This window comes from Cygnus olor, chromosome Z, assembly GCF_009769625.2.
Source record: "Cygnus olor isolate bCygOlo1 chromosome Z, bCygOlo1.pri.v2, whole genome shotgun sequence".
Taxonomy (NCBI): Eukaryota; Metazoa; Chordata; class Aves; order Anseriformes; family Anatidae; genus Cygnus; species Cygnus olor.
Window position 1 is genome coordinate 33928474 of NC_049198.1, and position 25673 is coordinate 33954146.

The 25673-nt window shown below is 38.6% G+C and overlaps 2 protein-coding genes across 9 annotated transcripts in view; both read right to left on the reverse strand.

The window, feature by feature from the left end:
• Positions 1-3324: 3324 nt before the first annotated feature.
• CER1 (cerberus 1, DAN family BMP antagonist) lies at positions 3325-9403 on the reverse strand. Its single transcript, XM_040541949.1, has 2 exons — positions 6613-9403; positions 3325-5142 (listed from the first exon to the last, which is right to left on the reverse strand). The coding sequence occupies exons 1-2, from the start codon at positions 7132-7134 to the stop codon at positions 4849-4851; spliced, it is 816 nt and encodes a 271-aa protein (XP_040397883.1). The 5' UTR covers positions 7135-9403; the 3' UTR covers positions 3325-4848.
• Positions 9404-15761: 6358 nt separating this feature from the next.
• Positions 15762-25673, reverse strand: part of FREM1 (FRAS1 related extracellular matrix 1) — a 69094-nt gene continuing 59182 nt past the window's right edge. For 5 of the 8 annotated variants that reach the window (XM_040541375.1, XM_040541374.1, XM_040541379.1 and 2 more), the window contains 5 exons: positions 25333-25515; positions 24913-25038; positions 24077-24192; positions 17898-17983; positions 15762-17026 (listed from right to left, as the gene is read on the reverse strand). In XM_040541375.1, the coding sequence (XP_040397309.1) occupies positions 16827-17026; positions 17898-17983; positions 24077-24192; positions 24913-25038; positions 25333-25515 (711 nt within the window). In that variant the 3' untranslated portion in view covers positions 15762-16826. The remainder of the gene's footprint in view (positions 17027-17897; positions 17984-24076; positions 24193-24912; positions 25039-25332; positions 25516-25673) is intronic. The other 3 variants (XM_040541377.1, XM_040541376.1, XM_040541378.1) reach the window with 3 other exon arrangements.

Here is a 25673-nt window from a genome sequence, read left to right on the forward strand (position 1 = left end):
CTGGATTCTTACTGCTTACAAGTCCCTTGCTTCATGAGGCTGTGTTCCAGGATTCATTTTGTGTCCAATTGTGTCCTATGATCGATGTGCAGTAGGGGCTGTATGTGTTCAGATATCTCCTGGGTTGAGAAATCAGCCTTCTCAACAGTACCTACCTTCCTGGATCCTTCTAAATGGTGCAGTTTGTTACTGCCACTTCTTTTCTTTGGCACCATTTTTGTTGCTCACTTCCTTGGAAACCTTGCTAGTATAAATTGGAGAGTCTTGTAAACTTTAGAAGGAGCCAAATTCTTTACGTCATGAAGGTCCACATTTCTGGTGCATGACAGAGGTCCGTATTAGTCACATGCCACATTGAAATGAAACCTGCCCTGGTCCTGGCCCAGAAGCTTTTGTCAGTCACAATGTCACATAATGAGGATGAGGCACTAAAAGTTAAAGGAATATATCTTATAAACTTGCACAATGCAATTTAGTTTTTTTTTCCTTTTGCCATTTTCAGAAACAAACAAAAACCTTTTCAATCTGTTCTCACTCAGCATCCCTTGGCATATTTTACTCATGCATCTCAGGGACTCCATTTTCTCTCCCTCTCTGACCTAATCGCAAGGGAAATCAAAGGCCAGATTCATTTTCTGATCCCTCTGCCTCAGTTGTAGGCATGGTGAATCCCCCAGCCCAGAGAGGTTAAATGAGGTCTATACTAAACCAGGCAGTAGTCTAATTTAGGGGGTTAATTTTCACCCAGCCCTCCAAAGGCATGAGGATCTCCCCTCAGGTAATTCCCTGCTGTAACATTAGCTCTTCTAAGCCCTCTCTCCCTCCAGGGCTTACTGCTAGGAGTTTAGGGAGGGTGACAGGAGGGTTGAATGTCTCCATAGCTATTAGACTGTGAGGTGCATTTGAACCAGCTTCAGCAGAGACTAAATGGCTGCTAATAGCAAAATCCTAAACCGGCAAAACGAAAACTCCCCAGAAAACGCCGTAGTGAAGGATAAGGCTGGCATCTTTTTGTTTTTGTTTTGTTATGGTGTTTTTTGGGGGGGTTGCTTTGTTTGGGTGGTTTTCGGGGGAGGGGGGTGTTTGTTTTGGATTCCATTTAGCTTTTGATCCGTTCTTCATTGTTTAAATTGAAGTGCATTTTGCTGGTGCCATGGAGCATGAGGCACTGTAAACAGGATGACTTTGTTCTCAATACAGAGATTTAATGTTTTCAGCAATACTCTTGCAGTGGGACAAATATAGCATCTTCTTATCTTCTTTCTCATTTGAGGAAAGGGAATGCTGGCAGCTGCCGGGGTGAGCTTTAAAGGGAGCTGAAATTGGTAGCTGCCTACCAAATATTCAAGGAGTTAAGATTAGCAAGACAGAAAATGTAAAATATTTATAATTCACTATCAGTACGTGTTTCCTGTTTCCACTGGCAAAGTCCCAAAACACAGGCCTGCTGATGGGGGCCCAGGTAGCCTCAACCCCACACCTCTTCCCATGCACAGCACACATTCCCAGTTGCCCCATACAACGTGGTTATGCAGCTGTACAGACTGGCAGGGGGCTCCTCCTGGAGTAAGGAATCTCATTGTCTTGCAATTCCAGTGAGGAGCTCATAAATTTAGGAGAAAGTACCACATGAGATTTCACCACCTGTTAGTAAAACACGCTAAAGCTTGTTAGCTGACAGCCATGAGGTTTGCTGTGAATATTTCATAAGTGTGATGGACAAAGTACCAACCACAAAGTACTGAGTGCAACTTCAGAGATTTTTTTCCTGGAAATTATGGTTCAGTAGAATTCACTAAGAGCTACCCTCTGGTGTTTGATGTAGTTACAGGCATTAAAGCCAACCTTGTAAAACCCTTATTATAGAGAACAGCATACAGCGAAGATATGATTTTCTTAAGCAATAAGAATAAACAGCACTTTTCCTCAATTATTTCCAAGGTAAAGAACAGAAACACTCCACATCCATTTCAAAAATATCCAGGAGGTCAAATAAAATGTCAGAAATGCACAAACTTCACTTGAGATTGAGGTGAGCTTTCAGACAGCTCTGTAGCTATAGCTTAGTCTTGTTCTATACGTTAGGTTTGAACAGTAGAGGTCACATTACAGTACTCCACTGCAAGCATAGTTACAGTGGGAAAGTTTTAATTACAGGAAACGTGTAACCTCCGAGTGCACACAACTGAAGTGAAGTCATGCAGGTTTGCTGCTATAATAGCATTACCACAGGAAGGATCCATATGCTGATACAGGTCATTCCCTCACCTTTCTGACCCACATCATTATACTAGTAGAGACCATAATAGTTGTGCTGAGAGAACAAAATCTTGTTAGCTCTAGGCACAACTTACTCCTAATAATGAATTTTTAGAGGCTGAGAAGTCTTATCCAATTAACACATTCTTGATTTTGCAGAATGCTGTGCTAATTACATGCAACCAGTCATTGCTGGGTTAATTAAACATTCATCCAAAAAACCTACAGCACTAATCTAATTAGCAATTACTACAGCTGTCATTACCTCTTTTCACCTCCTTTTAAGCTGTGCAAATTCACACTAAGAATCTACTCCTGCAGACTCCCTACATGAATAGCTTTCTTTGACTACAGACATCTTCAGCACACAGAAGGAGCTTTAAAAATTAGGCTGAATTCTTTGCAGTCTAAAATATAACTTCAGTTCTGCCATTCATATATGCAAAAGTCACAGTTTAGCAGTCAGTCATGTCAAAATTAAAAGACTGGAAGACTTTTCATTTTAATTACCTTTTTATTGGAAGCATAGGTCCTACCTTCAAAGTGGTTCTCTGCGAGTATTGTCTGAACCATACTTGTGTTAAAAAAAGAAAAAGAGAAAATGCAGACAAAGATTGCTGTATATTCATGCAGCTTTAAAACGTCAGTAATTAGAAGCCTTAGAAAATTTATTTTTTTCAGGTTAAATAGTAAAGTTGGTCATAATCTCAGCCCATTTATGCTCTGTGCAGCCCAGCATGTGATGGCAGATTTCTGAATCCTTTCACCAGCTGGCATCCTAAGAATATCGATCAGTATTATAAAGCTAGAATATATATTAAAACAAGTTAAAATATGTATTTATTGGGTGTAATGCATTCAATACAAGGATGGTAAAAACAGCTTGTTATTTGAAATGACATTATATATCATACTGTAACATACAAACAGCTATATACAGTTACACATTAGTCCTTACTGCAAAAGGACAGACAGAAGGCTTTGCTTAGTTTTAATGGGCAATTTTTATTATTTAGAAACAGGTTTATATAAATGGGCAATTTTTATTATTTAGAAACAGGTTTATATACAGTGAAATATAACTATATACTAGTCTTCAGTTCTGTCACTGCATGTAACATGCAAACTGCTACTGCAGCAGTTCAGACTCAGTACCAGAATATCATTCAGATGCAATTTTCAGTAAAATTAAAAATGGGCATTTCACTCTAAATCCACAGTGAACTTGGACAAAATATTAAGACACTTCTGGTCATAGCACAGTTTGTACACAAAGGAATCATTTACCAAACCCTTGAATTGACCAGCTATACAAATACAGATTTCCAATACCCAAACAAAGAGCTGTGGATAGTTTAATAAGAGGGGCCCAGGTCTGACAGTATGGCAGTAGCACTAGAGCAGATTCCCAGAGGATTACGGGAGCTGGTTAGAAGTAGGATGGTACAGTTTTTGGAATCTGGTCACTGGCTGGCATGCCAGGGATGCCAGACAAGTCCAGGGAGAAGCAACTGGAGAGAACTGAAAAGCCAGCAATTCAGCTAACAGCCACTGATGCTGTCTGTTCTGGCTAGGACTGGAATCAGACCTTTTCTAACAGAAGGCCTTCTCTGGTGTTCCTATAAACCTATACAGCTATCGGCATGCTGATAAGATCCTTTTGCAGATTTTCATTTTCAATCACACAAATGTGTTTTCTGCTTTAGTTTAGCTATTGAGAACACTACTTAAACTTTATCTGGCTGTCACCACCAACACTGAAATTCACCTAACTGGAAAATGTGCATTGTCTTTCCACAGTGAACTTAAATAATAACAACAATAGTAATCCATTAATTTCTGGTGCTTTCTGTGGAAGCCTATCTTTTTCATTTTTTTCCTCCTTCTACTATATGAAAATTTCAATAAAAATACATGCAGAGGAACTGCAGGTGTGTAAAAAGAGAGTAAGTGGTTTCTATGGCAAAATACCATTTGCAACCGCTAAGCGTGTAAGTTGTGAGGTATGTTAGCTTTCGCTGGAAACTGAACTCCAGCTGGGAGCAATCAGAATGACCCTAACTCATCACAGCTCTCTTTCTGCCTTATGTCCATTTATATTTTACACTCTCCAGTCACTATCTTGATGTAAAAACAGACCTGTTTTTGCAATGAAGAGACTAAAGCCTCCTCGGTGTTGCTAGTAGAACAATACTGGCAGTCTCTGCAAGCAATGGCAATGTAGAACAGCCATTACATTAGGCTTTTGGAGGGAGAAATCATCGGGCTAGTTCTTCAGCTGTTGTTTGCTAGCATCCTAGGATGCTAGTTATAGGAAGGGTGGAAAACTTTTAGAAGGTTTCCCTTGTTAAAATAAAAATTTTATGCACAAACCCAATAATCTCATCTCCATTTCTTTAACAACTGCAAGGAAACATCTGTTAAATTTTAGGTAAAGTTATAGTTGAAGCAGAGAAGCAGTTTGTATAGAAATATACATCTTTAATATTTTGGTGTAATTGTGTGATGAAAGCCTTTGAAGTTCTTTGATATTTTTTTTTCCATTGGCAAATTCTTATTATCAGGGACTTCAAAGGTACCTTGAATAGGTTAATTTTGCTCATGTACATTTTCATGCAAATCTGACTGTCGAGATTCAAGCACAGGATCTTTAATCTTCTGAATCTCGCATTTACACTCTTCCACAATCATGACTTCTTTGACCACTGGGACAGAACTGGTGCAGTTGAGATCCAAGCGCTTCATGGAAAACTTGGTGGGCATGCACTGAGAACAAAAGGTATAAAGACTATCTTCTGGACCAGCAACATGAAAGGAACTACACTTTCCAAAACACAGATTATTCTGTACCATCACCTTCTCACAGCTCTCATGAGCAATACCCTGAAACAGAAAACAGTTTGAAGATCACAGTATTTGCAGTGATACATGCATATAGGTTAGTACTAAGTCTAAATTTCTGGTACATGAGTGACCAGTGGAATTTACTAGAAAGCATGAAGGCAAAAATAACAAAAATAACAACAGAAAAAAAAACACTCTAATCTACTACACTATAAGAACTATTCTTTTTTCTCAGAACATTTACTTTAAAAATGTTTATTTTCTATGGCAAGCAAGCAGTAAAATACAAGACTGGTTTGTGTTTTACAAAACAAAAGCAACAAAGACCAAACTTTAGAACTCCTATGGGCAGTTTTTAGATTGAACGATACAGGAAAAAATTCTGCTTAACTCAGAGCCTTTGTGAGCTGGTGGGCGAAAATCCAATAGGTGGATTAACCTTTTAATTGATCTCTGAGTTCTGCATTTCCAATATGATTAAGCAGTCTTTCCCACTTGCAGGACATCATTTTGTACTAACATTCTTGCAGATAAACCACAAGCTAAACTCAGCTGTAATCTTGATGATTTATTTTGATGTGGGAGATGAATATAATGTTATTTAGCAGGTTTTTAAATAAAATAAAATCTTTAAAGTGTAATTCAAGTTCTGTAATTTTCTTGATTTGCAAGAATAATAATTGCTTGTATCAGGAGAGACTATGTCAAATTCCCAAGCCAGGAAAAGCTAGACTGAAGTTAGCTCTTTAATATTGGCATAACTGCAGCCATCATGGAGAAAGCTTGCTGTATTACACTGACACAAAAAGTAAAACAGTACAAGTGCCTAGGCCACATATGTCTGCCAAGAAAATAAATTTAGGGTTGTAAAAAAAGTGGTCCTTGACTCATGGTCATGGTGTTGATAGAAAGCTGAGAATACATGCTGCCTTATGAGGAAAACAGCACTTTTGTCTATACTGCTTACTCGCCTTGATGTTACAGTATGACAGAATGGCTTCATCTGGGCATGGGACAATTTACCTGTTCTCCAACATTCGTAGTACGGAATTAGATATATGCATCAGTCTTTCAATTAATACAATAGACAGAAATATTTGCTTAGCTGTAGGAAATCAACCAGCTTTTCCTGTAAATTGTTGATCTGGGACTCATTTTTTATAAATATGTACATATATATATAGATGTATAGCAACTCATGTATAATGTAAACATTATAGATGTATATTTGTTGTATAGACAATTGCTCACCACCTCCCTGCTTGCTCAGGCTAGGTCAGAACATCATTGCAGAAAGAGAATAAATAACTCTGAAAACTGAATGTGTGGCTTTCCAGTGCTGCAGTTTAGCAGTCTGCCTCATCAAAATAAAGCTTTGAGTCTTTCTCAGAGCTTATGAAGTGTGTGGCCCTGTGTCTTAGCAAATGAAGTAACCCATGTGTCTTTACTTGCTGATTATAAGAGGCAGGGAAAAGGGCACATTTATTGACCTTGGACACCTGTTCTTACCTGGGAAAAAGGCAGGGTTCTGCAGGTTTCTTGGTGCATTTCATTAGTCTTGATTGGCAGGACAACCTCTTCAGAAGCTGAATTTTTCCTTAACATGAAGTGGTCCCAGAATTTCTTGGCATCTTTTCTATAGGGAGGTTCAACGTCCCTCTTGCCGGAATAGTGGGATGGAGAGAAGTTTTCCACAGGAGAGACCTCTCTGGGTGCTGTCCAGGTTCTAACATCTTGGTCTGCATAGAGTTCTGCATTAGGAAGGATGAATCTCGACATCTTTTTCTCTCCTTGCTTCTGACTCTCTACTGCTGTCTGTGGAATTGCTACAAAAAAACTTGGTTGTCCCAGAGTTTCCTCAACTGGGTTTTCCCCCACCAGCTCACGAAAACTTTGACTCTCAAGCAGCTTTTTGTCCAGGTAGAAAAGCCGCTGAAATGGTCTTCTGCTTTTCCTTTGCTGTGAATCTGCCTGTGGCTCTGTGGCTCCAAGATGTGAGAGCACTAGCAGCTGAAGGAGAAGCAGTGACATGGTCCTGCTGAGTGTAGCCCTGTAGACCTGCTGCTATTGCAGTGAACGCAGTGTGCTAGCTTTATACAGGAGCCTGGTGTCAGCTTAAGTTTGTGTGCCAAGAGGATGGGGGAGTTCAGGGGAGACCCTAGTATGCTTAATTGTATTCATTTGCTGTAGATTGCAATTATGATAGTGGAGTTTGTGCTAATGAAATTCCACTTTCAATCTGTATAATGTGTATTACAAGCTCCTATCTAAAAACTAGTAACCTAGGGTGGTGTGGGAGACAGGGGGAGTCAACAGGAGGAAATGTTTGGATAAGCTGTCTGGCTGAGGCCTGGGAATTAAGGAAACATTTGAGGTTGTGTATTAGCATGTTCAATGTGGTCTTCATTGTTTATTTTGACTTTCCATTCCACAAAGCTAGAGACTGTCAAAACAGGGAATGTTATTTCATCACAACAGGAAAAGGCAAGCTGATTAATGTTTTCTAAAACATGAAGCTGGATCTGGAGATGTAAAATCAGTCTGTGTTTTCAAAAGTTGCTACTAATTTTGGTCTTTCAGATTTTGAATATGATCCAAGGCCTGCATCAGCAGTGCTGCAAACTGACAAACTTGTGCTCACACACCCAGAGGAACCTGGCAGAGAGCACTAGCTCTAGCTTCACCTCTTTCACAGGAGTTTTGCAGATGTGGGAGTGCAGAAGTATTACTAGTCCAGACTAAGTTCACGAGGTCAATAGAATCTGCACCCTCGATCCTCAAAGATCAATACTGAAACTTCCTGTACAGGCATCAAAGACACTACAAATATACAATAAAGCTGGCAAACAAAATGAGGATTTAAGCAAAATATGTTAGAACTGATGCATTTTGTGATTCTAGACTTGAATATCTCAACAGAAGTATCTAAAGACTACCGGACCTAAGCTGGAGGCCAAGTTTTGCAAAGTTATGCTATGCAGCATGTGAGAAGAAACTTCTGGTAGTACAGCATACTTAGGAAAGCACTGAGAGGAGGAAAAAATATTTTCAATAAATATCTCAAACATTGATTCTAATCCAAAAATATTAATAGGAAATTCTGCTTCATATAACTTGTGATGTCAGTACTCTGTTCTTTGTACATACCTGTTTCTACTGGGAATAGTCTATTAATAGACTCTTAAGTTTGTAGCTAATTTCTTCATTAGTTTTGAAAACCAAGCATGTCTGTACCAAACATATGGAATAATATGTCTTTCATTTCAGGGGAATTAGTTTAGTTTACGTCAATTAGCAGGCAATAAGTTCTTGGCAATTTCCTTGCAAGGCACTGATGTAACACTCAGTGGAGATTTAGAGCTTGTCCTTATTCCATAATTTACTTGAGTTAAAATTTGTTCTTGTCTTGTTTTGAACCTTGAGACAGAACTGCATGGAGCTCCAGCAAGAATGTTATTCACACACCACCATTTGAGTGTATGTGTGCTTTGACCTCAGTGGGATGAGGATCTTGTTAAGGGAAGCAAAACTGTCAGGCACAAACTTTATCGCTCTGTATCTTCAATCCAGAGAAATTTAATTCTGCCACTGATTTGGTGCCTTCCTGAAGTCTCTGGAGTGCCTGGGACAGCAGATTCTCCCTCCGTTGTCAGGAGTGAAATCATAGGAAATGTTGGCATCTGCAACAAGATCAGCTATGACACATGCCCCCCAGAAGTCCTTGCATCAGATTTACATAAGCACGTACAGTAATAGGGTGGAGCAGGAAAGAGTCAAGAGGATTAATTTGATTGTCAACAGCTAATTAAGTAGTCTAAAAGTACAGTTTGAATCCTCACACCCTGTCTTCATTGGCCACCATGTTTAGCTGAAGTGATTGAGGTTTGGATCTAAAATTCCGTATATCTGGTGCATATTGGTGGTAGTTGTTCAGAATTACTCAAGGGGGATAAGTACATTATGTTTGTGTAGAGGTGGTGCTTAGGGGCATGGTAAACTTGGTATTGCTAGGTTAATGGTTGGACTTGATGATCTTAGAGGTCTTTTCCAACCTAAATAATTCTGTCATTCCATGATTCTATGACTCTTTCTCCTTTTTTCCTCTCCTTTAGTTGCTTGGAATGTTACAAGACAGGGATGATACTCAGACCTGTGTATTATATTGTATTGTATTGACACAGAAGGGTCTGACATGTTTGGTAATGACTTTCAAATACAAGATTTGATTGTTTGAAGCACTATATATTTTTGCAGCTCTTTGCTTCAGAATTTAAAACTATAAAGTTCACTAAAACAATTTAAAGTCAGTTTCTTCTGGATTATAGAAGTACAACAGAACTATTATTTCTGTTTGCTTTTAAGCTGTTTTTCACTTCCTTTGTCAGCAGTGTCTTTTCACCAAGCTGAACACAGCAATGTAACAGCACTTTTTATTTAAAAGGTCCAGCTATGGTCTTGATCCTTTAATGCTTGTTTCAACTTTATCCATGGTCTTGATCCTTTAATGCTTGTTTCAACTTTATCCATATAAGAAAAATTATACAGATAAATTAAGTCACGTGTATGTTTACAGAAATGAAAACTAAGTGCCTGAAGGGCCCAATTTACCTCTTTTCAAAGCCTTCTGAAAAAAAAAAAAAATTAAAAAAATCCCACCAACTTCAAGGAAAAAAAGAATAGACTTATAGTCTTGGTTAAATGTTACCCTAATCTGCCCTGAAAGAAGAAGCATACATGCAAGGCCTTTCTTATCTGATGTGTCCAATGTGCTTGAGGCATGGTTTAGTGCCCAGACAGCCTTAATTTCTGTTGGAAGCTTCTCCTGTTCACAATATGAATATGAGCAAAATAATTTTATGCCTGCCTTTTTTTTTCCCTTTTTTTTTTTTTTTTTTTTTTTTTTCCAGAGGGGGTTCTTCCTGCATCTTTTCACAAAGAACAAATCAGGCAAATCAGGTTGCAAGCAGGAAACGTGGTGCATTTTAAGAATGTCACACAACAATTAAGAAAATGGTAGTACTGGAATGCTTGTCCTAGACACTTGTATGTAAATTAAATTGGTGTGGATTATTGGTGCAGTATAAACGTTAACAAGGATTGCATAAGGATTTATTCTGGCATATACATATAGATGTTAAACTGCTAGTGTGCAATGGCACTGAAAAAAAAACTGTTTAAGATCAGGATGGTATTTTCTGTTCTATCCTGTACCATACAGCAAGAAAGAAGGCTGAAGCAAAGCAATGCCAACAAATCTCTCTACAACCTAAAGGCAGAAAACTGAGCTCTTATCTCCTCTAGGCAAAGCCAGCTCTGGTTCCTGGATTTTCTTGGATAGTTTTACTTAAAGATCTGCTGAGTGCCAAAAGCTGCATGCCAGCTCTGGTTCTGCCAGGCCAATCTCATACTGCTTCTTCGTGCCTACAATAGTAAGCTGTGGCTGCTTTCCAAGAGACAAATTTGGTAAGAAATGGGACCTGGTACATCTGGGCGCAGTTTGTTCTATATTTACACACAGTCTAAATCTGCGTTGGAGTCAGCTGCTTGCATAACTGCACACAGGTAGCAGGATATGTCCTCAGCCTCTCGTTTCAGCCAGGAGCCAGCCTGCATTATGGGAAGGCATCCCAGCTTGGACAGTGAATTTGGAGAACCACTACGAAGATAAAAATAGTAAGTATTTGTACGTCTTTTTGTGGTGACATCAACCTCATATACTAATAATTGACAACAGGGATTGGACCGAGCACATTATCATTATGTTCCAAATACAGCTAATCTCAGATTTCTACAAAAACCAATGATGTATCTTTTATAAAAACTTGTTTTCCTGCCTGATTATCCTTTCATGTAAGCATAGCACATGTTTTCACTGTATTTTGGTTTTAAAATTTTGTGGCTAAATGCAGCAGCGTCTTTCAGGCAGGCTTTTATTTGCTTTCATAGTAGCATTTTTTCAGGACATTCTGCTTTCAGAAATAGTCACCATGAATGTTTGCCCATCTTTTTAAAACACTATCAGGTCTATAGATGACAAGTGACATGCAAATGCAAAGTGGTATTACTCATTCGTTTCAGAGCTGGAGTTTATTCAGTCATTATGGACATAAACTGAGTAATTAGTTACACTGCCAGTTGATGCCTAAAAATAATTCTTAGGCAGTGCTTGAATTACTCGCCTTCTGTTGAGCTAAATAATTTCATCATAGCATGATTGATGATTAAATCATTAAAATGGATTTTATATTTTACAGTCCACTTCAATGTCCTATCATTTTAGAAACACATTCTATGTAGACAAACTTGTATCCAGATATATCTTTTACAGAACCCATATGAAGACCTCAGAACTAACGAATTAGCAATATGCAGTTTATTCTCCAATTATTGTACTTATCAAAGAAAGCCATCTGTGGTCTTTGTTTTACTGAGTTTCGGGGAAACAGATCACATACAGGCCTCACGGGGAAGTTATAATTATGAAACCAAAAGGCTTTTATGAAGTATGATATGGAAGAATAGGCAATAAATAATTTTGTATCTTCAACCTTATGTACTGTACAGCATGAATTTCACCCTTTGACTGTTCAGTTTCTAGTCCTCTGTTGCATTGTTTCTTGCATTGACTCATTAATATACCTTTCCATTCACATTTTTCTCTTTCTTTTCTCTGTGCTGTAGAAACAGAGCTGGAATCTAAGTTTCAAACTACTGCCAAAATGTAGATTATTGCACTTGAAAATGTTCACTTTTGTGTCTAGCAGAGGTAGGATAAGTTTCTTTTCATATGTGTTGACTCATTGCTCTCACAGCACTTGACAGTAAGTAAGATGGAATGACCTGCATGACATTAAGGACACATGATGCAATGGATTGCTTTCTATTACAGTTCTCAGGATGGAAGATTTTGGACAGGTACCCACCTCTGAAGCATTTCCTCAGTCATACCGGTACATATGTACCACCTAATTGAGAGCATACCCAATTCCAAAGACATGCTGAGGAGCCACGTTGGGTATGTCCTTGATTGCCACAGCTTATTAAGCCTTGAGACAGGAGGAGGAGTCTGCGCAATGGAAAATTTCAGTCTTGAGGAAGACACATCTTTCTTAGAATAATTTGTTAAGAGCAGTGGTAATTCACCAAGGAGTTCAACAATAGTAAGAAAATGTTTCTAGCGTAATTCAAGAAAGAAGATGCAGAGAAGTTTTATTTCATTAGAGTAAAAATGTGTTAAGACTTGTCTGAAAATTTTTTCTGTATGCGTAAAATAGTATCCTTTTGCATACTGTGCTTATATCCAATTATTTAGGTATCATGTTCCTATTCATTAGGACTTCCACTACTGAAAAAAATACATTATCTCAGCTCTGTAAAAATAAACTAACAAATCTGTGTTCTTGTCTTCTACCTTTATACTGGTTATGTACTGATGCACAGAATAGTAGTTAAGTAGTGGAGATAGAGTAGCAGCGTAGTCCAAACTACAAGCAGCATATCTTCTTGTAATAAATGAGAAGTGAAATCTCCTCCATGAAGCTGACTGAAGATTACTGAGAAACAATGCCTTTTTTTTTTCTGTTAATTTTAATATGATCCTTTAAATGATGAATCCTACTAAAAATCAATTTTATGGACAGGCAATCTTTCTTGAAGCCATTCTTTCTCTTATGTACCTGCTTGTAGACTTGTAACTTTCTTTAAATGTACTTCTCAATATAAACATTCCAGCATTTTCTCTTAAACATATAGTTTGCTTATGATACATATGTCCCTATAGTACTAATTCAGGAAGACTCATGCAGAAGAAGAAACAGAATTCAGAAACTGCACAGAATAAACAACAGATATATTACACTTAACTATAAGTACATTTCTACTACGCCCAACACTTGTTTTACCACTAGCTAAAAAAAATAAAAAATAAAAATAAAAATGAAAACAACAGCAACAAAAAACACCTTTGGTTCAATTATGGAAGGAAACTGAAGAAACACAGGTTCACCAAAATGATACGTTTCAGTTTTATATTGACACAAAGTTATGCATAACAATATACATAGTGTTCTGAATACAGTAATTAGGTTAGCACCAGTCTTGTAATGTAAATAAGGTAGAATCACAGTATTCGCTGAGTTACATATATAATTTCCTCAAGCCTATTTTTATAGTTTTAGAATGAGTGAAAAAAGAATGCCTTCATTACATTTCCGTGTGTACAGAAGAGATCTTGAAAACTTTAGTGATTTTTTCCAAATTAAAACTTGATCTCTGTGCCGTTAGTAACAACACACTTGCTCACACAAATACAGTTTGTTCTTAAGTTATTGAAGCTTGTTTTCCCTGTATTTGGCTGAATTTGGGGAGCAACAAGAGGTAATATTACTAGCTTCACTTACTGGATTACTTCAAAGGTCCCCACCCATGGCAAGATCTCAACAGTGTAATATCACAAGAATTCAGGTCAGAATATTCTACTTTGGAAGAAGTGCTCCCATGGCAAGTTGCCTAGCATTTTTTTACACAGCTGTCATCTGCAAGTCATCTCCTTCTCTGTCAAACTTGTTTGAAATTGGTCAACAAATTAAAAAGCTGACAGGGAGAGGAGGTGGTTAAAAGAAGCAGGCACACAAGCAGCTCACCATTCCCTTTTTAGAAAGCCAGGCTGAGAACAGTTGTGGTTTTTGGTTTTTTGTTTTTTTCACTGAGCTGTCACCTGTTGATTCTGTTGCTGTTAAAAGGCACATGAATAGTTCTGGTAAAATAAAACTTGTGCTCGTTCAGGACATCCACAGGTGAACACCAGAATTTACATGACTTTCAGCCTCTCAGAATTCCCTGTTGACACTGATCCTTTGAATGCTCAGTTTCCCAAGTTTATTCGGAGTCTAAATCAAACTGTATTGAAGACTGAAAAAGTTCCCAGCAACTTCTCAGGATTTTAGGCTTTTTTTTTATTAAAACTCTTAGAGACAACAACTTCCTATGGCAACAGAAAAAGTGACTTATTTTTGCTTTCCCTGTTTAGAATGTCATATTTTTTGAATATATCCTAATAAAGAGTGCAAAAATCACTGAAAAAAAAATAAATCTCATTTTTAAAGACAGACAAATTATAATTTATGAACAAATGCTGAACTGAAAAACAATTCAGCAGCCTTTTAGGTCAGCAATATCCTTGCACTATCATATAAGAATTTTAGCTTCATTAATGTATTGTGTCAGATTTCATGAAAGCAGCAAGTGCATACAGTTTGCACAACTATCAGTCTGTTGTGTACTGAAAACTTCATACACCTCAATCTCTTTAATGTACTTCAAGTAAAGTACAGAAAAGGGGTATTTTCCACTCTTCACACACAAGCAAACTTCTGAGATCAGTGCTGTCTCAGTATAGTCATTAGTCATTTATTAGTTACTGGTCCAGTAACAAACTCCATGGCCAAAATTCCCTCTCTGTTAAGGTAATTCATTATATAAGTAGGAGAGGTACTTAATAATCTTGATAGGTTTTATAAAGATAGCATCAGTAAGCTCAGCAGTTTTTATAACAAGAAGTCCCTAAAGAAATAAAATGTTATGTTTATGTTTTAACAAGCTCTCTTAGTCATTTTTCCCTGCAATTCCAGAACACAATAATAGCAAATATCAAGTGTGCTTTGTTGGACCATGGGTTTTGGTTTTTGTTTGTTTGTTTTTGTTTGTTTTCAGTGAAAAGAAATATATATATAAAAAAATACAAAGAAATAAAAACAGGTCTGGACAGGTACTCAGAGGCTACTTGTTTTGGGGGTATTCTTGAAACAATTAGCATATATATCATGTTGGTTTAGATAACTTCTTAAGCAAAAGTGTTAGTGTCTATAAAACTGTCTAGAAGCTTGGCATAAAGATTATAAAGACAAAAACGAATCATGGAAGTATGTTTGGTTGTATCTGTTGATACCAACAATAAGAGTGATATGGTTCTGTCCATGGTATTTTACCTCTAATCTTGTGAGGCACTTGTGCTTATCTGCAACAGTCCCTTCAGAAAGGTCCTCTCCTACATGGAAAGACTGCCCAGCTACTCACATGCCTGTTCTAACTCGTCATACACAAGGAGGAGGGATAAATAATCCCTGGAACAGTTCCTCCAGCACAGAGAGGAGAGGTGATTCTGCTGCATCTGTTCCTCCACAGGACTGAGAAATTACTTTGAGGGGCCCTAGAAAGAGCAGAGGTGCAAATGGTGCACAAATGTAATTGATCAAGAGTCTGGACAAATTGATGAGCTTGTAAGGGGCATGGACGGAATCAACTGCTGGCAGCAGGCAGGCAGATGGGAGGGCTGAGAGTTCATATGGTACAGGGTAAATTCTCCATACTCGGTGCCACACCACCTGTCATACACTCATGGCAGGCAGAGGAAGGGCTTGAGAAAAGATTTAATTTTTCAGCAAGCTTATGACTTGTTTCTTTTTTTAATTTCAAGGCTGGCAGTAAGAAGGTCCTAAAACAAGATTTTTGTCACGTCAAGAATAACTTTACTATAATGTTACCAAGTGGTAACATGACAATGTATTTATATATAATAAGTTAAAATTAAGTTATGGGCAGCTCTTTGGTTTTTGGCTTTTGTTTGTTTGTTTGTTTTATTTTGTTTTGTTTTTTTCCTATTAAATGCTGTTTTTAAGCTATTCTCAGCACTAAATCTGGATTTTTTTGTAATTATTTTTTAAAACCTCTAATCCCTAATAAGGACTTAGATTAATACTTTTCAAAAGCTATAGCTGCTTTAGTACAAAGCATGTGTCTCAATTACATTGGCTTATACACACATATAAATCCTATTGATGGTCATGTATCACTGAATCCAATGATACTATTCTGGAATTAAGCTTCAGTATTATTTTTTTTGTGTGTGTAAATCATCCTTTGAGATAGCATTAGTTTTGCAGAGGTCCCATTATTTAATTACACTGTAAAAATTATAGCACCATCCTGCAGCTCTAAAAAACGGTGAATAATTTTAGTCAGAAATGACAAACAATGTGCAGTTCTACGTGAGCAGATCCATTAGGATCTGAAGCTGTTCTTGGATGGTAGAAAAAGAAATACAAGGCTTTTGCTCATGTTGGTACTCTGTCACTAAACCATATCACTGGTATTCTTTTTGTAAAACATTGTACTAGAGCATCCACACAAAAAGTACAAAGTACAAAAAGTATCCTGACAAAATGTCTCACCCCTCCTCACACAAGATAACCTGCTTTCAGCCAGCAGAGTCTGCCCTCATTTCCACCCCAAACAGTATTTCTTTCTCTGTGACTGCAGGGTAAAACTGCTGTTTTTATTGCAAATGGATTAAACCAATAGCCAATCCACAATCACTCCTTAAGAGCGAAGCAAATCAACTGATGTGCTACTTTCTTTTTTTTTTTTTAATAAAAAATAGAAGTACGTTTACGCAGAAATTTGATGAAAGCTGTCAGGCCTAGCTCTTTGGTGTGAAAATACAAATGAATAAGTGACAGATCAAAGTCTTTGGGCAGAGTTCAAAGCCTTGACCTGGACTTACTGTTTGCAACTGACCTCTATTTCTTGTTTGGAGTCCAATGCATCTGCATCTCTGGCAGCATAAAATAAAACCTCGGTGATAATTAAGATAGTTTTCATGCCTGCAGATAAATAGACTGAAACAAAGGGAATATCCATGCACTTTCACAGGGATCCTCCATTCTTTACAGCTTTCTTGAACATACATAGCTGTTCCGTTTGACCTTCCTGCAGTCAGTTGCTTGCCATTTTCCTCTCTTCTGCACTAATACACAATTGTTGCCTCTCTTTGGGAAGTGATAGAAGCCTCTTCTCCAGTTTACGTATGTGACAGGTTCTCCTCCATTCCACTCCCAATGTCCAGGATTGACTTGGTCATTCAAGCCTGTATGAAATCAGTAAGACCAAATGAATGATATTTTTCATCCCTGGAGCCTGATGCCAACAGAAACATGTTGTCCTATCCCTCTTAAAAATATATTCAAGATTATGCAGACAAAAATAAATAAATAAATAAAAGAACAAATCTGGAGGAATACAAGTAAAATACACTTTAATATTTTGTACGGCATCTAGACTTATCTTTTTTCCTCATTACTGGCCTGCAATGTTTTCTTTCTCTCCATGTCTATCATATCCCAAGTTTCTCTTTTGATACTTAGGATGCCAAATAGAGTGTTATATTTAACCTGGGCAGCTTCAGACTTCATGGATTCCTCCTGAAAATAAAATCCTGCAGATCTTCATAGATCTTGTTTACATTGTTGAAAGGATGATAGTTAGCACAACTTAAAGCATGCCTTTTCACTTAGCCTCTGAGTTCCAAGACCAAAATGGGCCAGATGTGACCTGTCTTCTTAGCTAGAAGAGATCACAATTAGAAAATTGACACAATGGGCTTGTAGTCTTTATTCTTATCAGAGGACTTTATTTCTCTCAGGTTAACAGAATCATAACACCATTGTACATGATTACAAACTGAATGCAGTTTTTAGAGCAGATTTAGTTGATTTATTTTACGAGCTATCTTTAGAATGGGAAAGGTTCCTAGGCAACACAGATCATGATAAACTCTTCTTTTTGATAAAGACTCATAAAATTATCCAGGTGCATGATGGCTTTCAGTTTATGCATTGCTCTGAAATACCAAAAGCAGCAGAAAGTTGAGGGTGATGCAGCATTTGAAAACTGGGCTGAAACTTGTAGCAGTTTAAGGCTTTATCATCAGTCACTTTATTGTCAGCTGATATACTTGCCTATCCAAAAAGGCTTCCTCCCACTGAAGTCCCACAGCCACTGCATGTGTTGTTCATTAGCCACACTTGCTAGACTCCCCTGGTATCTAGGCTCAACAAGAGAGGAGAAAGTAATTAGAATTCCACAGAGCGACAGACATCTCCCATGGACTTATCAACAAGAAGCATAAAGGATTCCAACATACATCATATACCTAAAATTTCACAGGAAAATCAGTACTGATGTGAAAGAATAATTACATAAAGATTTAGTCTTACATTTACCAATTACTTGTAGAACTTAAATCCTAGACTGATTTTTCTAATTTTCTAATGGAAAAATTAAATTGGCTGTGCAACTGAAATAAGTGTATACTGGACATATGTAACGTGCTCAAAGACTATGTTTTAAATCATGGAAATAATTGTTTATCAATACTGTATTTTCTCTAAAATAAAAATCTACCACACTAAAAATCCAAAAGATACCTTCACCTATTTGGTAGTGCAGCAGACTGTATTCTTTTTAAACTGTTTTCTGACAAAGCTAAAGCTCTGAATAACACAGTTTAAAACTTGGGCATATTTCAAAATAGAATGAAGTCCGTGTGTAATTCAGGGGGTTGATTTAGAATGGCACTGTGGTTCTGAGAGGTAATGTTGGGTTGTTCGCAATGACTGTGCATTTAGTTCAGATCTGAAAGGAGTTTTGGTTTATATTAACTAGATTTAGAGTGAAACCAATGCACCAGCTCAAATCTGCCTGTGTACTTAAATCCCAATGGAAGGCTTACAAAACCTAAACACTAAGAGGTCTTGCCACTGCAAAGTCCCCCAACTAGCACCAAGCATACTAACATCAGTAGGCTCTCTTAAGCCATTTAGAGGTCAGGCCAAATTCTGAAGCATTAAGAGTCAACTGGCATCTTTCATATTTGCCAGGAATTGTCAGCTGTCAGCAGTTCCACTTTCATGGTTATCCATCTTTTTGCCTGACCTGATCTAATGACACCTTTTTTTACCTGTCATGCCTACTCTCACCCTTCCTCTCTTACTGAGTCGCTGCCATTTCTGTTTTCCCATACTTCTGACTGCTGTTTAGTCTAGCAGTGATGCTAACCCCTTCAAACATCCTAGGTGATGTTTGATAGGGCCCAAGGAAACAACACTGCTCATCAAAACATGTTGTAAGACAGCAAAAAACTATTCTAGCAGAAGAATACATCAATGGCATCATTAGACGTTATTTAATATTAATAAATCAGAAGTTATTTAATATTTAATTTTGTGACTGTTGCCAGATAACCACTGGAGACAGAAAACCAGTATTGCTCTGAAGAGAATTGTCCTTAAGAGCTGGGACTACAACCAGACCTCAAGGGTGGCATGGCAGATACTACTGAGACAGAGAAAAGATCCTGGGGTGGAATTCCACCACCAAGTCTGCCACCCAGTTAGAGACCCATGCCTGGAGCTCCATTCCTGTTTGTTGACATACATCTTTTCTAACAGTAATTAATGATCCTGTGGATGCTATACGGTAACCCCATGGAAGACAGGGCAGCAGGTAAATTTTACATCAGGAGGAATTCCTAGCAATATGCAGTGTTCTGCACAGTCCTGTTCACACAAAACCTGGGCCATTCCTTTTTCTGGAGCAATGTTGATGGTATGCTTCTGCTTCAAAGGCCTATCCCATTACACCTGCAGTCAACTGAAACAGCCCAGGATTTACCCCCCTACTCCTCTTTGCACAGTGGATCCCGCAACGCCAGCGGAACAGCTGTGTGTTAGCCCTGACACTGTGTGTAATCGAGGCTGCCCTAGACCGAGGACCATATAGTAACACAGGCCCCATCAAGGGCCTCCTCAGATCTGGAACCACCAAAGGACAAAATGTAAAGGATCTTACTGACAACTTCCATGTACAGTCCACAGGTAGAGGTGTGGCAGGGTGGCCTCAGAAACACTGATCATGACTTTACAAATGGTAGACTGACCCAGCAGAAAGTGGTTAGAAGCATCCAGACAGGGGTCAGGGATTGCACACCTCATTGTACAGAATCCCCAAATTTCACCCACCGATAACAAAGCTGTGGTACCAGCTCTTCTGTATGTACTCTTTGTCCCGTTATGTCACAAGGGTGACATGCTTCTTCTCTGTGCCTAACCACCAGGCCCATCTACTAAGTCTCCAGCGAACAAAGCAGTTAGACTGGCTAATGCTCTTTGACAGTTTTGGATTCTTGTTCCTCAAACAAAAGGTCCAGGAAAGCAGGGCAGCTCGCTCAGGGTGTCCTCCCAGGGTAACTGACTCAGCAGCAGGATGCCATGCCCCCTCACAGTGACTGTGGCTGGCCAGTCACCAAAGCTGGGGCTGAGAAGAGATTTGGGTAGCAGTCTCTGTGGTATCACCATTAGTGAGCAAGAACAAAAATAGGCATTTTATCTGGCTACTGCTTAAAGACAATCAAAGCACCAGGACTTAGTCAGTTACTTTAGAGAGCTGTAATTGTTTTAGGAAAATTAAAAACAAACAAAAGCATCAATTTGTATCAGTAACTGCTATATCATTTACATACAAGGGTGGTCTGAGCAGTAACAGATTCAGACTTTCTTTAACCCAAGTGTCAGGGATAGCCTTCAGCATCGTGAAAGGAAAGCAGTGCAATAATTATGTTATCTAATCTTTCCTCCATAAGAGTGCTTTCTAAATACAGCCTGACCAACAAACATGACTGAAGAGAGAACAACCATTCTAATCGTTCAACCTGGTCAAGGGTTTTGTGGCGTTGTAGGGAAATGAGAACAGTCCTGAAATACCACTGCTGTTAATATTACTAACCTGTACCTCCAGGCAGAGCTCCTGACACAAGAATTGATGAAATAATGTTCATTATGGAGTTATGTAAATCTACCACTTCCTAATTTAAATTACTCCGTACAAGAGGTCATACTGCCTTATTTAAATACAAACAACAAAACCACAACACTGATTCCTGTGCTAAGTCCATTTGCAAATCATTCCTTTGTGCTTTAAAATTTTTGCTTTCAAGTCAAGAGCATTCATCTAAGAGCAGTTTCCCAAGCTAAGGGAATATTTCAGATAGCCATTAACGTTGAAGTATTATATGCAAAACACCTAGCACAAAGACTTTTCTGATTTTACATGAAATTAACCAGTACATTTTAAGGAGGTCTGTGCCATTCTGATAAACTGAACTTCTGTGAAAGCACACTTGACTGGCAGTGAAGATCTCTGTAGCACAGGAGGACATGTGATACGAATTACTGCAGTGAATTCATGTCCCATACTGACAGTGAAGGGGCAGTGACTGAGAGGCTCTGCTGTAATTATCCCAGGCTTTTGTTCGCTCGCCTAGGGAGTAATCCTGGTGCCTTGAAATAGCTGTCTAGCATTGCTTATGACACCTCCTGGTATTCAAAACAATCAGATGAGATTGACAGACATGATGCAAAGTTTACAGGAGCTCTACATTTCCAGAGTGGCTGTTGAAAGTCAGACACCTTGGGCCTTCAAAATTACTCTAGGTAATTACTCTCCTATGCTGGAGTCACCAGTAACAATGTAAGTTAAATCAGTCTCTCACAGAACTAGCACAGCATTAGGAGTGGAGGGCAGCTGGGTCCACCCTGCTTTGCACAAGGCAGTACAGAGCCACCACAAAGGATCTGACCACTGTTTTAGATATGGCTTTGCCTGTGATTCCTAAGGACTGAGGCCACATGTTGCTAAGATACAAACACAGAACAGAAGAACAGACCGTCTTAAAAAGCTGGCAGCAAAGGATCTGAAATCTGATCATATTTAGACTCTCATTGAATATTTAACTTCAGGATGGTGAAGGCATAATTTGACTAACAGCAATTCAAGCAACAGTGGATTCTGTCTTTGCAGGAGCAGCAGTGAAACCATCTTACATGTGAGTGAGCCCTGCTGCACTGACCCCAGGGGAAGATGCCTTTCTATGGGATAAACAAGAACTGCAACATAAATGACCAAAACTGCTGCTAAATCAGGCTGCTGTGTGGTCACTGAGCCATAATATCCCTCAGATGCTTCTCTTTATGCTGCCAAGAGTCTCTTCATGCATAAGAAACAAACACAGAGAAATGAGTTTTAAACCACCTTTCTCTCCAATGTATTGGAGGAGGTTTAGAAATGGTACAAGATTTTATGTGCAATTAGCTGAGATTTTTTTAAACCACACTATCACTATTCAGCAACTTGTGTCAAGACAAGCCCATCTTTATGTTGTCTTCTATCTCTGCACATTAAAACCAAAGAGTGGTATGCCACCTGTAACAAATGGATGCAACACATGTTAAAGCTCACTGCTGCAATGTGCAGTGATAGAACTCAAAAAGGTTTACATAAGCCCAAGTACATACAGTTATGTCCAGATAGCAGTTGCTTCCATGATAAATTGCTGTTTGTGCGTTTTGTCCTGATCTATGTACTAGCAAATGTCAAGCAAGAAAATAGAATAGAAATTGAAAATATTGCTACTTGTTTAGTAATAAAAAATATCCTTATTTTTTCAGTGAAATTGGCTGATATCATGAAAGTCAATTCTAATCTTTTTATTCAATATCTGACGTTTCTATGATCTATTAAAAACTGAGGAGTGGCATCCATGTTGATTTCATTTACTTATTGGAAAACTTCAGCCAATTAAATGCCAACAGTAAAAGTACTAGAAGTATCAATTACAGAAATACCAGAACTGGCAGTGGTGGATGATGGGGGCATGGGGGGAGGAAGACAAAAGCACAAAATAAGATATATTAAGTTATCTTCTAGTAACACTTTAAAGTGTGTGCCTGGAGTCCTACTTTTGTAAATCTATTCCAGGTGGAGGTCAGGAGTACTCCATTTACCATGATAAAGCTTCGTCAGTCTGTGGTAATCTGACATTAATTAAATTGTCACTGCCCTAGGATTCACTTGCTTGTGGATTGTGATATGCCTTGACTCTTTGTGTAGCTGTTTCACGCTGTCACTAACTTACTGTAACTCAGTTTAACTTCTGTATTACACACTATAGCCTTCAGCAGGAAGTTATCTTCCACAAACAGCATGGGTCCCTGGGAACACACTCTTCTAGAAAATGGGAACACCTCCCAGTATACAGACATGTGATTAATTCAGTGAGAGTTCCCCAGGAATCAACTGAATGCTGAGTCCTTCGGGAAGAAATATTAGAATATTCACAACTGACAGCTTTGCTGGGATAACCCAACACTTTAGGTAAAACTATCAACAATGTGAGATTTGTGGTGAGTTTTCATAAAGAGTATCTTCCATTATCTGGAAGGTATTGGAAGTAAGACTTTCCTTTCGCCTGTTACCAAGACAAAATAAACTGGTATAACTGACTGGAATAAATCAAGGTTTGTATGCATGCTTGTACATGTTTCATGCTGCCCATATGTTCTTCAACCACTTCCTGAATGTATTCTGTTTCTTCCATCTCCAACCCATCTGTGTGTTTCAATTTTCATTTCATGGAGCAATAGAAAGGGGCTATTAAAGCCCGTCCTTTTGTTCAGCCTGGTGCTCAGAATTCAATACAAGGTACAGAACATGCATGATCCCAGGCAAGCTCAATGTTACCAAGGCTAGCATTCCTTCCAGTCCTAAACTGTTGTTCCTAAAACAAAAATCACAAAGCACGCCTCCAAAGTGCAAGGCTGGCTTGTATGGTGGATTTTGTATTTGCCTCCTACTCTGTTACAATTATTATTATAATTTACTAATTTTCACTTATCCTTAGAAGTCAAAAGCTTACTGTAAAATTGGATAACAAAGTTTTTGAGTAGTTACAGAATCTGAATCAGCATCTTCAGAAGAATACCATGCAGCACAGAGGAGCTGGTAACATAGAGCTGTTGCTAGTATTAACTGAAGGCAGAGTCAAGGAAGTGGTGGATCAAAGAAGGCTGAAGAAAGGCATTCATATAATGAATATAGTACAATAACCACCCAAAATCATATGACACTAATAGTATTTGAATTTTCCACTGGGTCAGAATCCCAGGACTTGTTCAATCATGTGGTAGCTATGCAGCACAACAAAAGCAGGGCTTATCCAAGTGAGCTCATCCTCAGGATCAACATGCAGTTCAGGGCAACAGTCAGTGCACAGCAAACACATTTGTTTGGAGAAGTGTCTTACTGTTCTCTGCAAGCCCGAGCAGCAGTATTCCAGGTGACCTTGTGATTCACTACCAGAAAATAGCAGTTCCCATCATGATGACTCCATCCGGAGGGACATTTTTTTGTGCTCACCTCCTGAAATAAAAGATGAAAAGGCAGAACAGACTCTTGCTCACAGTGGTCTAGCTCTGCACTAATAATCAGGCTTGAGGCTGAAGGTGCTGCTGATAGCCTCTCCAGAATTCGACTGAACATGAAAATTGGTGTATGTCAATAAAGCTAAAGCATCACTTAGAAGATGTAAAGAATTACATGCCTGCCAGAGGACTCTATGGTTTATAATCAGTAGCATAAAGCTGCCACAAAGTTTCAGATCCAGAAATCCTCTTAAGAGAGGACATTGTTTTGGATAACATTTCCTGGCTCCTGCAGTTTGCGTAGGGAATGAAGTGTAACAAAACTTCAGTATGAGATTGTGAGTGGCAAGGGAGGATGTTTGCTTACAGAATACCTAAGCGAGTTGAATTTACTAAATCCCACCCATTCTCTCATAGACTTCATTTACTGACTCTCCCATGCCTACAATCCCACAAGCATCAAGACAACTGTGCCCATGCAGTTTGTCTAGAAGCACCTGTGGGTGACAGAAACAAAAAGGTAGCCACAGCAATCAAGCCCTCATCTTGTCTCTGGGATTCTTCTCTTCTGTTGACAGTAAACCTGACTCTGGACAACCCTTTTATCCCCTGCAAGCACAAGTCAGTAGTTGTTACAGGCTGGTCCTTTGCTTCAGAGTCTTATGCTTTGCAGACTCCATGCTCTGCTTCAGTTGGATAGTCATGGTGACCTTTTTACCTTGCTTTGGGAACGCCAGAATTTCCATATTATCCCATCACACTGAAATAACTTCTGAGTGCTCTCTTCATAATGCAAGAGCCCCTTCAAATCTGGTGTACAAGCCTTTGGAAAGGAGTTGAAGTCCTGGAAAAGGGAATGGCGGTTGAACATTTGAAGGAAAATAATTACGAAAACAAACAAACAAACAAAAAAAAAACACAAACAAGCTACATGAAACAGATGCAACAGCTCTTATATTAAAACTTCATGACATGAAAACTGCAAGGATTAAGTTGTTAATTTATCTGTGTATTGTTCAAACTCAGCTTTGGAACAGGGGGAGTTAGGCTTCTGATCTCAGAGGCATTAACTCATTTTGGAAAAGAGCATGACTGAAAACAGATGGTAAAAATTCCTATGGAAGAAAAGGTTTCATACTTCATGGCTTGAGCTTGGTTCAGATGCCAGTTCTGCCTTATCAGCTTGTGGGATTTCTGTCTTCCTAGAGGAGACGACATTTATCTGCATTTGTGCTTGGTTAATTACTGACACTTCAGCCTTCTTGTTTGCTTTAGCTGATGAGGTGTCATCCTCCATTTTGAGTGATACCATCCCATGATACTTGGATTTACAGTACCACAAACAAGCAAAACAGGAGAGGTAAAACAGTGAGTTAGCTCTTACAAGCAACTCTTAAATACTGCCTCCCCTCCCCACCTCCTCGCCCCCACCCCCAGCAATAGTACAAATTGTTGGAAATTAAGGGGAAATTACAACAA